The 12,891-nt window shown below is 50.0% G+C and overlaps 4 protein-coding genes across 4 annotated transcripts; 2 read left to right on the top strand and 2 right to left on the bottom strand.

Moving 5' to 3' along the window:
* Positions 1-1,018: 1,018 nt before the first annotated feature.
* On the top strand, positions 1,019-4,613 carry MAA_02481 (Src like protein; the record flags this gene model as incomplete). The annotated part of the gene is made up of 6 exons (XM_007820479.1): positions 1,019-1,046; positions 1,364-2,018; positions 2,466-2,644; positions 2,711-2,784; positions 2,839-4,491; positions 4,551-4,613. 6 exons carry the CDS (start codon positions 1,019-1,021, stop codon positions 4,611-4,613), a joined length of 2,652 nt encoding a protein of 883 aa, XP_007818670.1.
* A 1,685-nt stretch (positions 4,614-6,298) lies between these two features.
* Positions 6,299-7,224, bottom strand: MAA_02482 (Ribosomal protein L32e; the record flags this gene model as incomplete). Its single annotated transcript, XM_007820480.1, has 4 exons — positions 6,299-6,407; positions 6,538-6,659; positions 6,857-6,981; positions 7,185-7,224. 4 exons carry the CDS (start codon positions 7,222-7,224, stop codon positions 6,299-6,301), a joined length of 396 nt encoding a protein of 131 aa, XP_007818671.1.
* A 486-nt stretch (positions 7,225-7,710) lies between these two features.
* Positions 7,711-8,612, top strand: MAA_02483 (uncharacterized protein; the record flags this gene model as incomplete). The annotated part of the gene is made up of 3 exons (XM_007820481.1): positions 7,711-7,782; positions 7,895-7,966; positions 8,322-8,612. The coding sequence occupies 3 exons, from the start codon at positions 7,711-7,713 to the stop codon at positions 8,610-8,612; spliced, it is 435 nt and encodes a 144-aa protein (XP_007818672.1).
* Positions 8,613-9,838: 1,226 nt separating this feature from the next.
* On the bottom strand, positions 9,839-11,410 carry MAA_02484 (AAR2 protein; the record flags this gene model as incomplete). Its single annotated transcript, XM_007820482.1, has 1 exon — positions 9,839-11,410. The coding sequence occupies one exon, from the start codon at positions 11,408-11,410 to the stop codon at positions 9,839-9,841; it is 1,572 nt and encodes a 523-aa protein (XP_007818673.1).
* Between the last annotated feature and the right edge of the window lie 1,481 nt (positions 11,411-12,891).

The following is a 12,891-nucleotide window of genomic DNA, read 5'->3' as shown; positions in this document are numbered from 1 at the left end:
CTGCTGCACGCACATGTGCACTTAGTAGTGTTGCGGTAAGTAGAACAAGTAGAATGACCAACTCTGAGTACGTTTTCTTCTCCTTTCTTCTCCCTTTCTTCTTTTTCTCTTTAACGCCGGATACCTATTAGTAGATAAGTACTTGGTGGGTAGTGACATGTGCTCTAACTACCTAGGTACCTACCCAGGTACCTAGGTTAAGTACTTAGAGGTATTGGGCACGTACTAGGCCTGCATTGGCACTCCGTACCTTCCTCATTATATCTGCCTGGGCTTTAGCGCCGCATAATTCAGCATGAATGTGCTGACTGACAACTCCTGTCTCGCCCTGTCTAACTAACCTGGGCAACTCGGCACGTCTTCTCCCATTTGCATTGCAATTCTATTTAACTCAATTTTACTTGAGTCCAATTCATCTCAGCCCTCTCCGTCGGTTTCTGTTTATTATTGCACAATCAGGCAGCGGCTACGGGCTGTTCGCCGGTGCACGGCTCCCGAAAGCAGAAACCTGCCCAACTTCGAAGTCGGTCGTGACCCCTGGACCCAACAAGCGTCTCCAAGTCTTCCAAGCCTTCCAAGCCTTCAAACCCCCCCTCTTCTGCTGGCAGCGCAAAATCTCAAGGCTCGAGTCTCGAGTCTTGCTTCATGTTCACCGCGTGCAGCCTCAGCCTCAGCCAAGGCCAAGCCGAAACAAAGAATTTGTCGATTTCAATTCGGTTTAGCAACGGAGTAGTACTACCCCTTGCTGGTCTTGCGTAGTCTGCACCGACGGCAACGCTTCAGCCCTTTTCTAAGTTGGCCTTTCTTGCAGGGCCGTTGATCATCCAGGATCATCCACTGGTCCCCGTCTTACAATAGTCTTTCGCCCTCCGCTCCCGCGCCATTCTCCTGCCGTCTGCCTCCCTTCGTCCTTTGGAACCATTGTCCTTTGTCACTCGACGTCGACCTTCGACATCACTCGGAGCACAATCCGCCGTGTCACTTGGCGCACCGGGTTCTCGGGGCCACAGCTTTGAGAATGACGAGGCCGTCAATTATTCGTGCCGGTACGTTTCCATCCGCCTTGTCTGTCCCCTGGTCTCTTTCTTGTCCATCTGTTGTCATGCCATGCTATGGCCCTCCTTTCTCCCCTCATACCCTGGTCGCTCTTGTTTCCAACCCAGGATTCGTTTCCTCGCGACCGCGCACGTCGGACCCTTCACGCCGTTTAGGCTGTTTCGTCTGCGACGGATCAGTGCATTCCAGCCGCCTGCCAGCTTGCCTGATCTTTCCACTGTAGACACAGATCCAAAATTTTGTTTTGCTGCCCTGCACAAGCCTCGACTGTTGCTAACTTCTCTGTGCTCGCTGTCGCATCCAACAGACACCCTCGACCTTCAGGATCACGTTGCACCGTCGGCAAAGGACCACCACTCCAACCACTCTCACCTCTCCGATACGCTGCCTGGCGCTCCGGGCCTGTCAATTGCTCCTCACCAGGCCGAGACACTTCGTGACGTCGCTCTAGAGACTGCCGCAGCCGAGGCACATAGCCCGAGGGTGTCTTGGGCCAACGGAAAAGCCGACGACGATACCAGCGACTTGCTTCAACAGTACGCTGACGACCATCCAGCTGCAGCCAAGCACGACGTCGCCGAAGGTAGCCTGGATATCGAAATGTATCACCACGAACAGCAAGACGCCTTAGCCATTGCGCAAAATGGCGGCGTCTCATCCGCAGATGAAGATGACCTTGACGCCGACGCCGACGATTTAGATGATGATATGGTGGACAAGATTTCCAGTTCTCCCTCTATAGAAGACGGTGCGTTGAACCCTGTTGAAATGCCAGCGGCTTGGCCGCGGCGTGAGTCCTCGCTCACGTCACTTACCCGACAATTGGATATTGCGAACATGCCACTCGAAATGGTTGAGCCAGTAACCGTAGGCTGCGTCAATCCCGAGCAGGCTCTCCCCGTTCCTGAGACAAGTGTATCACAATGCAGCAAATCCGAGTCTGTTGCTGAGTGGCAACATCGGTTCGATTCTCGACGGCAATATACATGGTCAAACGTGGGCAGACGTTGGGATTGTGAGGAAGAATGCGAAGGCCTCACCGAACCTGAAATCGGACATCTCAATAGAGCTAGTTGTCAGGAAGAGGATTGTTTCCCTTGTGTCATCACAGACCGGCCCGAGAATTCGGCGCGTCTTACCAAGGCTTAGAGTCCCTTGCTCATGCGTGCTCGACCGGATTCGGTTTTTGAAGCACACTCCTTCGACGCCTGTCGATTTGATAATTCTCTTGCATCCCCTTGTTGCGATGGCTCTCGTAGCGCAAAGTTCGCTAGCTTCGATGAGAATTTTGGGGCCCTGTTTGTCCCGACTGACTCTCAATGCTTTGCTGAAATGGAAACCTCGGGAGACCGTCATGTATACTCTATTCATTCACCATCTAGTCACGCTGGCTTGCTTGAACCTTGTAGTGAGGACGAATGCTTACTTGAAACAGAGGATATCGACTTTGAGTTCGTTTATGCTCTCCACACCTTCGTCGCTACCGTGGAAGGCCAAGCGAATGCCACCAAGGGCGACACAATGGTACTTTTGGATGATAGCAATAGTTACTGGTGGCTGGTGCGAGTAGTCAAGGATAGCAGCATCGGTAAGTGTCAATCCCACACCCAATATGCCGTTGTCGATAACCTTTGCTGATATGTAATGCATGTAGGTTATCTTCCTGCTGAGCACATAGAAACGCCCACTGAACGACTAGCACGGTTAAACAAACATAGAAATATTGATGTACGTGCAAATCCAATACCAGCAACAGAATCCCTCGAGACTAATCAATTCCAGCTTTCTGCAACTATGCTCGGTGACCAGGCACAAAGCAAAAAGAGCTCATTCAAATCCATGCGAAGGAGACGGAAAACGGTGACATTTGCAGATCCCACCTATGTTGATTATTCCGACTTCGATTACTCCACAGATGATGAAGATATCGAAGAGTTGTTCGGCTCCCAGACGAATACACAGCATCAAAAAGAGCAACAACAAGATAAGCAAAATGGCGCGGAAGATGCCATCACGGATGAGACTGCAAAGGTTGAACCTCTTAAAACTCGGCCATCGAATGAGGAAAAGGTTGCGACGGAGTCCGTCAAGGACGTACGGACAGATGATGACGATACAAGGAGCAGCGAGGAATCCATTGACGAAAAGCCTGAAGGTCCCAGTCGGTCGAGGAACGGAACTGTCAGAAACACTGATTCGTTCTTCAAAGATGAGAGTGTGGAAACTAAGAAAATTACTCTTACTCCGAATCTCCTGCGCGACGATAATACACCAAGACAATCCAGTGACTCAACTACTAAGGATGCTAGATCAGGGTCAAGCTTGGACAAGATGGACCGGGAACTAGTTTCCGACAAGGAAAAGAAGAAAATGAAGGACAAGGATAAGAAGGACAAGGATAAGAAGCCTGGCGGTCTTCGGGGTTTCTTCTCAAGAAAAGATAAAAAGAAAACTTCTGAAGATGATGATGAGTCGTTCGGCAAGCGATCCATGGATATTATGTCTGAATCACGAGATAGCGAAGACCGCTCTCTGGAGGAACCGTTATCGCCAGACCGCGCAGCATCTCAGAGACAACCCTCCAAGCTTCAAAAGTCTGCGCCTAGCAACAAGGCAGCAGGGGTTGTTCAGAAATCGGTTGAACTTTCGTCATATCTTGCTGAAGGTAGAACAAACGATGTCTCAAGCGTTCCACCAGCATCTATGCGGCTTGTCGACCCTGACACGAATGAAGCGCAAGACGAGCCGGTAAACCAGACACAGACTCGAGACGCTTCTAGGGAGCGGTCAGCATCATCGGCTGGTCAGAAAGAGGAAAAGTCAGTCATGTCTAAACTTGTGCCTTCCCGAAGCGCTGGTGACCCCAAACCGCAAAAGACAGTAAAGGCCAAGATGCGCATGGAACTTGATACATCTGACAGCTCCGAGCTTGAAGAAGCTCACACGGTGCGACCAAATGCGGCTTCTGGTGCACTTGCAGAACCGGAACATCGAAATCAGACCGACCAACCCACAAGATCTCGTGTTGACAACTCTCAAACCCCTACGACGGCTGGAGCTGCTCGCGCCCAGCAAAGCCCCATAGATCAAACTCTCGAGAGAAATGGGTCGTCTTCGCCTGCCAATGCATCCAATCCACCTGCGCTCATGGTCGATACTTCGTCGCCGGAAGGCGATTCGCCAGAAGCTTCGCCATCGCCAGAGCCTGAAGAGACTGTTGATGATGTTGCTAGAGAAAGCAGCTCCGCCAGCAGTGGAAAGGAGGGGGCATGGGATGACACAAAGCTTCGGGCCTTCTTTGATGAAAGCGACCACATTCGGGATCTCCTGGCGGTTGTGTATGATAAAACAAATGTTGAACCTGCAGGAATTGACCATCCTGTCGTCGGCGGACTCTTCCGAGAACAAAATGCCAAACTGGCAGAAATTACGACTGTAAGCAACAGCCCGTCCACTACATGGAAGATGACAGCACTGATATTTGAGTTCTGCAGCAACTTGACAATATGCTCGGAGATTGGCTTGCCAGAAAGCAGCGTCTTCGCGGCACCATTTAGATTTTGAGCAGGGCGTTTGAATAACAGCTTACTGCGAGCAGGAATTTAGTCATGCCATGATTGATACTCCCTGTCATCTTTTTTGTTGTATATTTTGCATTCACACGAGATACCAAAGTTATCCACATTGCAACGACTTGCTTCTTTGGCATATAGGCATCTGGGCTGAAGAGACCAAATACATACACGTCTCTCATCGGCCACTACGGCGTCGGGGTCTGAACTGATTTGAGTTGAAAAAGCGATGAAGTGGCACTTTGGAATGCGCGCTGGAGATTTACCCCCGGCATCTTTCAATCCCGGTTCTTCAGTTGCCCTGCTACTTGAGCTTCTTCCTCCCCTTTTTCTTATCTTTTGGCTTCCAATTCTTGGGTTGCTCCGGATGTTTTATCGGGATATTAAGGAAGGATAAACATGCTGATATGAGATACTTGCACAATGCACATACAAAGAACCAATTATGGAAGATTATCCCATGCAGAGCGATTGGCCTCTGCTTGGTATCACTCGTTTCTTCTTATAACATCTTTCTTTGTCTTCACGGATGGACCTTTCATTGGTCCCTTATCCATTTTTGAAAGGCCAGGTTTGCAAGCCTTCTCTCCAAGCCGCAACTCTAGGTTCCTGGACCAGCGACGCAGGGATTGGGCCGTGCGATACCTGCATGCTTTTGTTCTACTTTTTCTTCTTCCTTTTTCTTTAGGGGCTTATTCTTTTTTGGATGATAATCTGCAAAGAATTAGCAAATGCAGACTTTGAGAGTCTAGCACGGGAAAAGGAGTAAATAGTTTTGTCAGTGAACTGTGAAGCTGTAGAGCTCTACGGCCTCGTCACATAAGGACATTTGTGGTCATATGCGGGATGGAGGATTGTACAATATTGTATAGTGTATACTGTATAGATGCAGAGGGTTGCAAATACGAACAACTGTCACTGCTTGCAATGGAATGTACGCGAGCTGAAGTGAGAATTGCATATCATTGTCCACGTTAAAGCCTAACCAACCCTTCTCGTCAGTGGACTGTGCCCGAGACAGTTATTTCCATGCGTTACTACTAGATGTATTTACAGCTACCAACGACGTTTGGAGCGGACCAAATGAAACCAAGGGCCGGAATTCTGCGCTTCTAGCCATTCATGCATTTGCTTGCGATGAGATGAATGCTCGGCCTACCCTTTTCTTTGTCTCATCATTTCCAGCTCAAAGCAGGTTGCTCATTTCCCATCTTGTCCTGAACGTATGGCATGTAGTTCAATACCAATGCTTCAACTTTCACAAAACACTGGTTTGAAGACATCACGAAGCGACACGTATCACAGGGTTAATTCTGTATTCCGATGGAGTAATAACTTCCATTGCGTCAAGGGGGCATGTATCTCATTTTGCGTTGGTCCATTTCCCCCACTAGCAAGATCTAGGACGTGTAAAATTGCCAGTATAACAGCAGAAAATGGCCAATGCTACTTTTCGCTGCGTGTTGATGCCACAGCCCGCAACAGTTCATCACTTTTGTTCACTCTTCATCACAAAAAAAAAAAAAACCAAAAGGATGGAGCAGCTGGGCCTTGACATGTTGTATGTTTTTTTGGGTGGTAACGCAAAGACTCAATGATAAAACCCCCAGTCCGATGCAATCCGTGAAAGCAGTCCCAGAACCGATTTGTTTCGCCCCCCAAAAACTCATTTACACCTCGGTAGTGACCTTTGCCTTGGCATTTGTGACCTTGACTCCTAACTGCTTAGCACGGGCGATGATGTCAATTCGCTTTCGGGAGGAGACGGCGCTGGCAATCCTGTAGGGTGACTAGTTAGTATGGGTTTTCTCTCCTGCCTCTCTGTCCCTTTTCGTTGGATAAATGCTTCTTGGTGGGCCTGAGGAAGTTTGCCGCAAACCCGTCTTTTGGGGGGATGAAGTAGACGTACTCAGCGGCGTAGGTTCGGTTGTGCATCATCAGGAGTTCGACATCCTTGACATTGTTGACAAGGAAAGACTTGTGGCCAGAGGGCATCATGTAACGAGTCTTCTTGTTGGACCCGAAACCGATCTATAGTTTTCCGGTTCGTCAGCATTTTCCTCGCTCTGGCGCAAATGAATTCGTCCTTGTCTTGTCATTCAATCAACCGGTTCCATGTTTGCATCGTGCCAGACTGGGAAGGAAACATGATTCTCCCACGTCTAGTACGTCCACCATGGTGGGGGTTGAAGTGACATAACTCGGCGAGAGGAAGCGAATCAACATACGGAGGGCATGGCCATGGTTCCACGGAAGCGTCTTCGGACACGGTTGTCAATGCCCTTGGGCTTGCGCCAGCTGGCGCTGAGGCACTTGAACCGATCACTCTGGTGACGGTTGAAGCGCGTGGTGCCTGGTTTCATCACCAAGTCAGTATTTCTGCATAGGTCGAAAGTTCCAGTCTCCGACCACTATCTCTGCCGGCTCCTCCGCTTTCGCAACAACTCGAGAACTCATGAGTTCTTTCATTCCCTTAACCGAGCAATCGAGTCGTTTCGAATCGGGAGAAACACGGGTCGTCTTTGGCGGCAAGACAGCAGTGGACATTATACGTACGCTTCTTCACGATGGGGACGTGCTTCTTGGCGGAAACCATCTTGATACCAACAAGTTAGTATGGCAATTATCTTGTAAAATATCGGCGCTATGTGAGGGTATATAATCTTACCTTGACGGCGGATACTCCTGGTCTGATGGGCTGTAAAAGTTGGCCGGCGTGATGTTCACTCGAGGCGAAATTTTGGCGGATGCCACAATGAGACGCTAAGTCGAAGGGTTTAGGGCTGTTTATCACGTGAGGACTGCTTTTCTGGTGGGCCGTGTGGGTGGTTGCTCGTCTAATTTTGCACTAAGGGGAAAGCGCAAGCTTGACCACAATTCAGGAGTTGAGGGATGCCCACAAAAAAAAAATCCATCCGCCCCCCTGCACAATGAAAGCAGACTAGCGTCTCCCGAGGGCACAAACCCTCTCTATGCGAAAAATTCCGCCGGGTGAGCGAGACTAGCAAGCAACTCCATCACGTCCCGCCTGTTCGATCATTTGCAACGCTCACTTGCAACACCCAAGACAAAACCAGCAATCATGTCTTCGACGACACAGAGCGTGCAATGCTTCGGCAAGAAGAAGACGGCCACCGCCGTCGCCCACTGCAAGGTTCGTTGGAGGAACAAGACCCCCTCCCTCGGGCTCGAGAATCACCCGGCCTTATTCACGACTCAAATGGAGAACCGAAACCGACTGACATGATGTTGTTTTCTTGATATAGGCTGGCCGTGGTCTGGTTAAGGTCAACGGTCGTCCCCTCAGCCTGGTTCAGCCCGAGATCTTGCGCTTCAAGGTACGATGATGCCACTTGGAAAGAAGAAGGGCAGGGAAAAGGGCGCTGGAAGGATTCTCCGTTGCCGTCCTGGAAACACCGAAAAATATCACAGCCATGCCACTTCTTGCCCTCCTTTGCATGCTGCACAACTTGTTGATCAAGCTACGAGGCGTAGGGCCCCAGATGAGCTTTAAATCTATGAGGATGTAGCTTGAGCAATCTCTCTTTGCTGCGTTGGCATGGGGTGGCATGGACCGCGGATATCCAAATTTCTGTTTTCGTGGCAAACAACGGACAACTTCCAGCACCTTGTCGCCCGCCCCCTTTGTTCTTCTCCCCTTCTCTCTCTTGTGCCAAGATTAACGTGTCGCAGGTCTACGAGCCCCTCCTCGTTGTCGGCCTCGACAAGTTCTCCAACGTCGACATCCGCGTCCGCGTCTCTGGCGGTGGTCACACCTCCCAGGTCTACGCTATCCGCCAGGCCATTGCCAAGTCTCTCATCGCCTATTACCAGAAGTACGTCGACGAGCACTCCAAGAACATGCTCAAGCAGGCCCTCGTCCAGTTCGACCGCACCCTGCTTGTCGCCGACAACCGCCGCTGCGAGCCCAAGAAGTTCGGTGGTCCCGGTGCCAGAGCCCGCTTCCAGAAGTCTTACCGATAAAGGCCTTGCACGACAAAATGCAAAGTCTTGTTTTATTTCGACGGTTAGCGGGGACGGGAAGACTGAGAATTCTTGTTTGGTTGACGTTGTGCGGCATCATACGAGTCCGGCAGTAACAAGAAAAGGGAGGACCATTGTCTTGGCTTCGTATTGTCTTTGCCTGTGCCGCGTCAGCTTGACAAGTTTTTGAAGGCGAGGGGGGGTTGAGGGAGAGCCAAGGTGGGGGATAACAAATCTGGAATGCGAGCTGGAGAGGGCGATGTCATGTTTGGTGTGGACACACAAAACGGGGTCGGAGTCTCATATTCCCTGGTACGGGGATAGGTTTTCCCATTGGCATTTGCATGGACTTGCTTTGAACGGATTGTAAACGGTCTGACAGGCAAATGAAATACTAAACGTTCACGTAACACATCGCCAGTGCTCTGTGAATTATGTGTATGATGCTGCAATACCTGGCATTTTGCCATGTCCTTATGTTAGTATCAGTGGGCATTGACAGAAAATTTGCACAAGTTATTCTTATCGAACAGATCATATGCCGTATACACTAGCGTTATACTCTCGTATATATTTTGTCATCGCATGATTTAGACAATTCAAACGACGAGCAACATCAAACTGGCCAGCTGCGGGACGCTATTCATTCAGGTCCAAGTATATTCCACAGAATGCTAACCAGAAAGTTTCGGTATTGATACTAAAGTGAACTGGTGGTGCGCAATGTATGTCAAGCTCACCCCCCAATCTATACCGGAATCTTGGCTGTAGCGCCTAGTCTTGGTTGTACGAACACGTCAGGTGTTCCCTGAACGCCTGTTCTCGCTCGTCATCGTCGAGCTGCCCATTGTTTATGGCCGTTCAAACAAACCTACATCGCCAAAAGGTGTGATCCAATACCTAAAAACCCAGAACCTCAATCCAAAGACATGACTATTTCCCGAGCCTTGAGGAATTCCTTTACTCCATAGCGTGTTTTGCAGAAACAAACTTTTCAATTCCTTTGCTTTTTTTTTTCCAGTACTTGCGCCATGCTATTTACCCACCTGATTAAGTTATTATTGCACTGGGCATATGAAAAGCAAAAAAAAGGGGGTGTGGGAAGAAAAGAAAACATATACCCGGTTCTTGTGCTTAGCAACACAGAACATGGGGCTTCGTAATGCTTTGGAATAGAAGTAATGAGACGCCTGAGTGCTTGAAATATTTCTTGCCTTGTTCGTTGTCTAGTCAGACCAAGAAATCAGGCCTCGCTCACGGCCATTCTCATCCAGCTCAACAAACTCTGGTGCCCATTCACCGCGTTCGTCTTCAGCCTCCAGGTCGGTCAATTCCAGTTCTACTTCTTCTCCATCTTCCATGACGACAATGCCCTTTCTGAGGTAGTCACCGCTGAGGTCCCATCCAATATCGGTCAAGACAGCCTCGAGCCTGGAGAAGGCTGTGCTGACGGCAAGATGGTCTGGCGTAACAATGTTCTCATCATCTGAGAGGAATTCCTCCATGCGGCGTTTGTATATGATGAGAGCAATACGCAACTCTCGGCACCTGGTGTCGTTATTTTCAAAGACTGAGCTTTCCATCCATTGACTACTGTATGCAATTTGTGCGGCGACGGTGTGCCACATGGATGCCACAAGCACGGGTTGCCCTTGTACAAGAAGATGAGATTTGATGAGGAGTTTGAGTAGCATGAACCACCATTGCTCGAGGCTGGCGTCGTTTCCAAGGTGTACGCCTACAACGAAGGCAAACTGAAACTCTCCGAGCAAGTCGTCATAAACCAAATTGTTCTTTGTGTCTTCAATCTGAGACATGAGATAGATGCTAGGATCGGTAGCCTCACGTGTGCGCTCAGACCCAAGGGACTCGATTGAGAAGAGCCTAGTTGTACTTTGAAAAGCAAAATGCAACTCTCGCCGTTGGAGATTCCTATTGGGGACGGCTCGCTCCAATTCTACCTCGGGGGAAAACTTGAGGGCGCCTTGTGCACGATCAAGGGTATGCACAATCCAGCCACCTACCTGGGGTCCTGTGATTCGGTTCAATACTGTCGCATTGACATGAGTCGTCAATTGATTCCAGATGCGGCGGTTTCTCTCGACCTGGGACACAGATAGCTGGCCACCACCTTCGGTGAGCCGCGACGGGTCGGCATAAGGGACGAGCTGGGCATGAATATTGGGCATGCTCTCAGCACTATTGCGAGATTCTGAGCGAGTGGCTTCGGTCAGCATCTCGTTGTACGAGTCCCATTGCACAACGTGAACATGGTTCTGAGACTCTGAGCCGAGGAGCCAGACCCCGTCGCGTGCAGCAACACCGCTTGGGTGAGCAACCCAGAAGAAATGAGGACCAGCCGGGACATCCCTCACGCCCACAAAGTTCTGGGCCGTGAATGAAACACTATCGTAGGCAACGACAAAAAGGTCGGGCAGATCAAGGATGACGGCTACATCGCCCCCTCCCATTTCATGAGCCTGGGGGTCTCTGGACCTTTTGGTTGGGCTCGCGGATGAGCTCTGGGGACTGTTATGCTGGTTTCCAGACAGGCCATAGGCATTTTCAGCCGGAGATTCTAGAGGAGGGGGCCCTTGGTCGTCGTCGTCCTCAACGTCATTCTGTTCCGAAATGCGAGGAGACGATTCAGGTCCCAAGACTCGAAGAGTTCCAAGCGGGTGGACGCCGACAACGCGGACAGATTCGTGTGATGTGGTGGAGTGCGCCCCAGCTGATCTTGTCGAGTTGGATTTTCGAATGCCTCTTGGCGTTGAGGCAGAGGCCCCTTTGGCGTCCATGTTGAAGCTATTGCCTGAGATGTTGCATCCAACGAGAAGCAAGTGTAGATGGATGCGGCAAGAGTTGAATGGTGGGCATCAAGTCGCCCTGCCGGACCCTCGCTACAGCGTCGTACCTCTGTGGCGAGAGATCCGGTGCCTTTGAGGTTCTTCCCAGGCAGAAGCTCTGGTAGATATTGTAGAGGTTTAGATATATCGCGGAGCTGCCACTGGTGACCAGACGGGGGGATCAGATGCCCCCAACCAAACAAACGAAAAAAGAAAACAAGGCAAGTTACCTAGGTTGGTCTGGTCGTATGTATGTAGTCAAAAATGCTGACGACTTGGCGGGGCAAATGGGCGAGATGTCCCACGTGTGCACCTTGGCTGGCTGTTTTGAGTGTTTACGGCTTCTTTGTTCCACTGCTTGGGCCAATGACCACTGCGACAAACCTATGTCGAAGGAGGAAGTTGCGAAACCGCATCAGAAAGGCAGGAAAATAGAATTGAATTTTGACTGATCTAGTTTGTGCTTTTTTTTTTTTTTTTGCGTTTAGGCGAGAGAAACGAAAAAAACTTTGTGTTAGAATTGCGTGCATGTAATTGCGCTTGGGTGCAAACAATCCAACTTAAATTTAACTGCATGTATCGATACATGTTGCAAATTTCCACTTAGACTTTCGGCCTACAGCAGGATTGGCTTCTTACTCGGCCACATTCTCGGTACTAGGAATAGAATCAACTTCACAGACACGCACTATTCACTCCGATTAAGCGAGGCAGTCACGATCTCAGCCTGTTGACTTTTGACGCCAAGGTGCCATAGCAAGCTTCATCACTGAGGACTTTGGGGCATTAGGTTAGCTGTGGCGCTCGATACAGTCGGATGATTGGCTAAGTATAAGACGGACTCGTACGAAGCGGTGATGTCATTCATATTGCGCCGTAGTCGACACTCGGTCCTTCAGAATCTTTCGCAACTTGGCCGCAGAGCCTGACTCCAGGAGGGGGTAAGTCAGGCCAATTACCGTAGGGTGCGTCTAATGTGAGTCTTACGCTTTACCACCGCATGGACAATTATGACTCTTCTTTCAATGGCAAAAAAAAAAAAAAAATGGAGTCAAGCCGACATTGTTTAAAGCTAGTCCAACCAAGGAGGCGGAGGCGTGGTGTTGCCGCCGGCAAAACATGGACAAAGGGCCGGGTCTAAGCAGTTGACTGATCTACTCGCTTGCCTGCTGCCTGCCTCCACGACAAGACAATGATTGCCAATGGTCAGGTTATACGCATCATTGTTTAGTTCTCTTGTCCGTCTCTTGACGTGGGTGAATTGGCCTCCTAGCCTCGCGATATGTATTCGCAATTGAGAAGGCGGCTAGCTTGATTAGACGCCGAGAGTGACACCGAAAATTGGCGCGGTGCTGAACCTTGGAAGGTGGAAGATGAGAAGATTCGGAGGATACTTGGCGGTACGAACAATGACCTCAGGGGGGAGAGGGGGG

The sequence above is a fragment of the Metarhizium robertsii genome (genome assembly GCF_000187425.2).
Source record: "Metarhizium robertsii ARSEF 23 chromosome Unknown MAA_Scf_1, whole genome shotgun sequence".
NCBI lineage: Eukaryota > Fungi > Ascomycota > Sordariomycetes > Hypocreales > Clavicipitaceae > Metarhizium > Metarhizium robertsii.
This window is presented reverse-complemented; position numbering and strand designations above follow the sequence as displayed.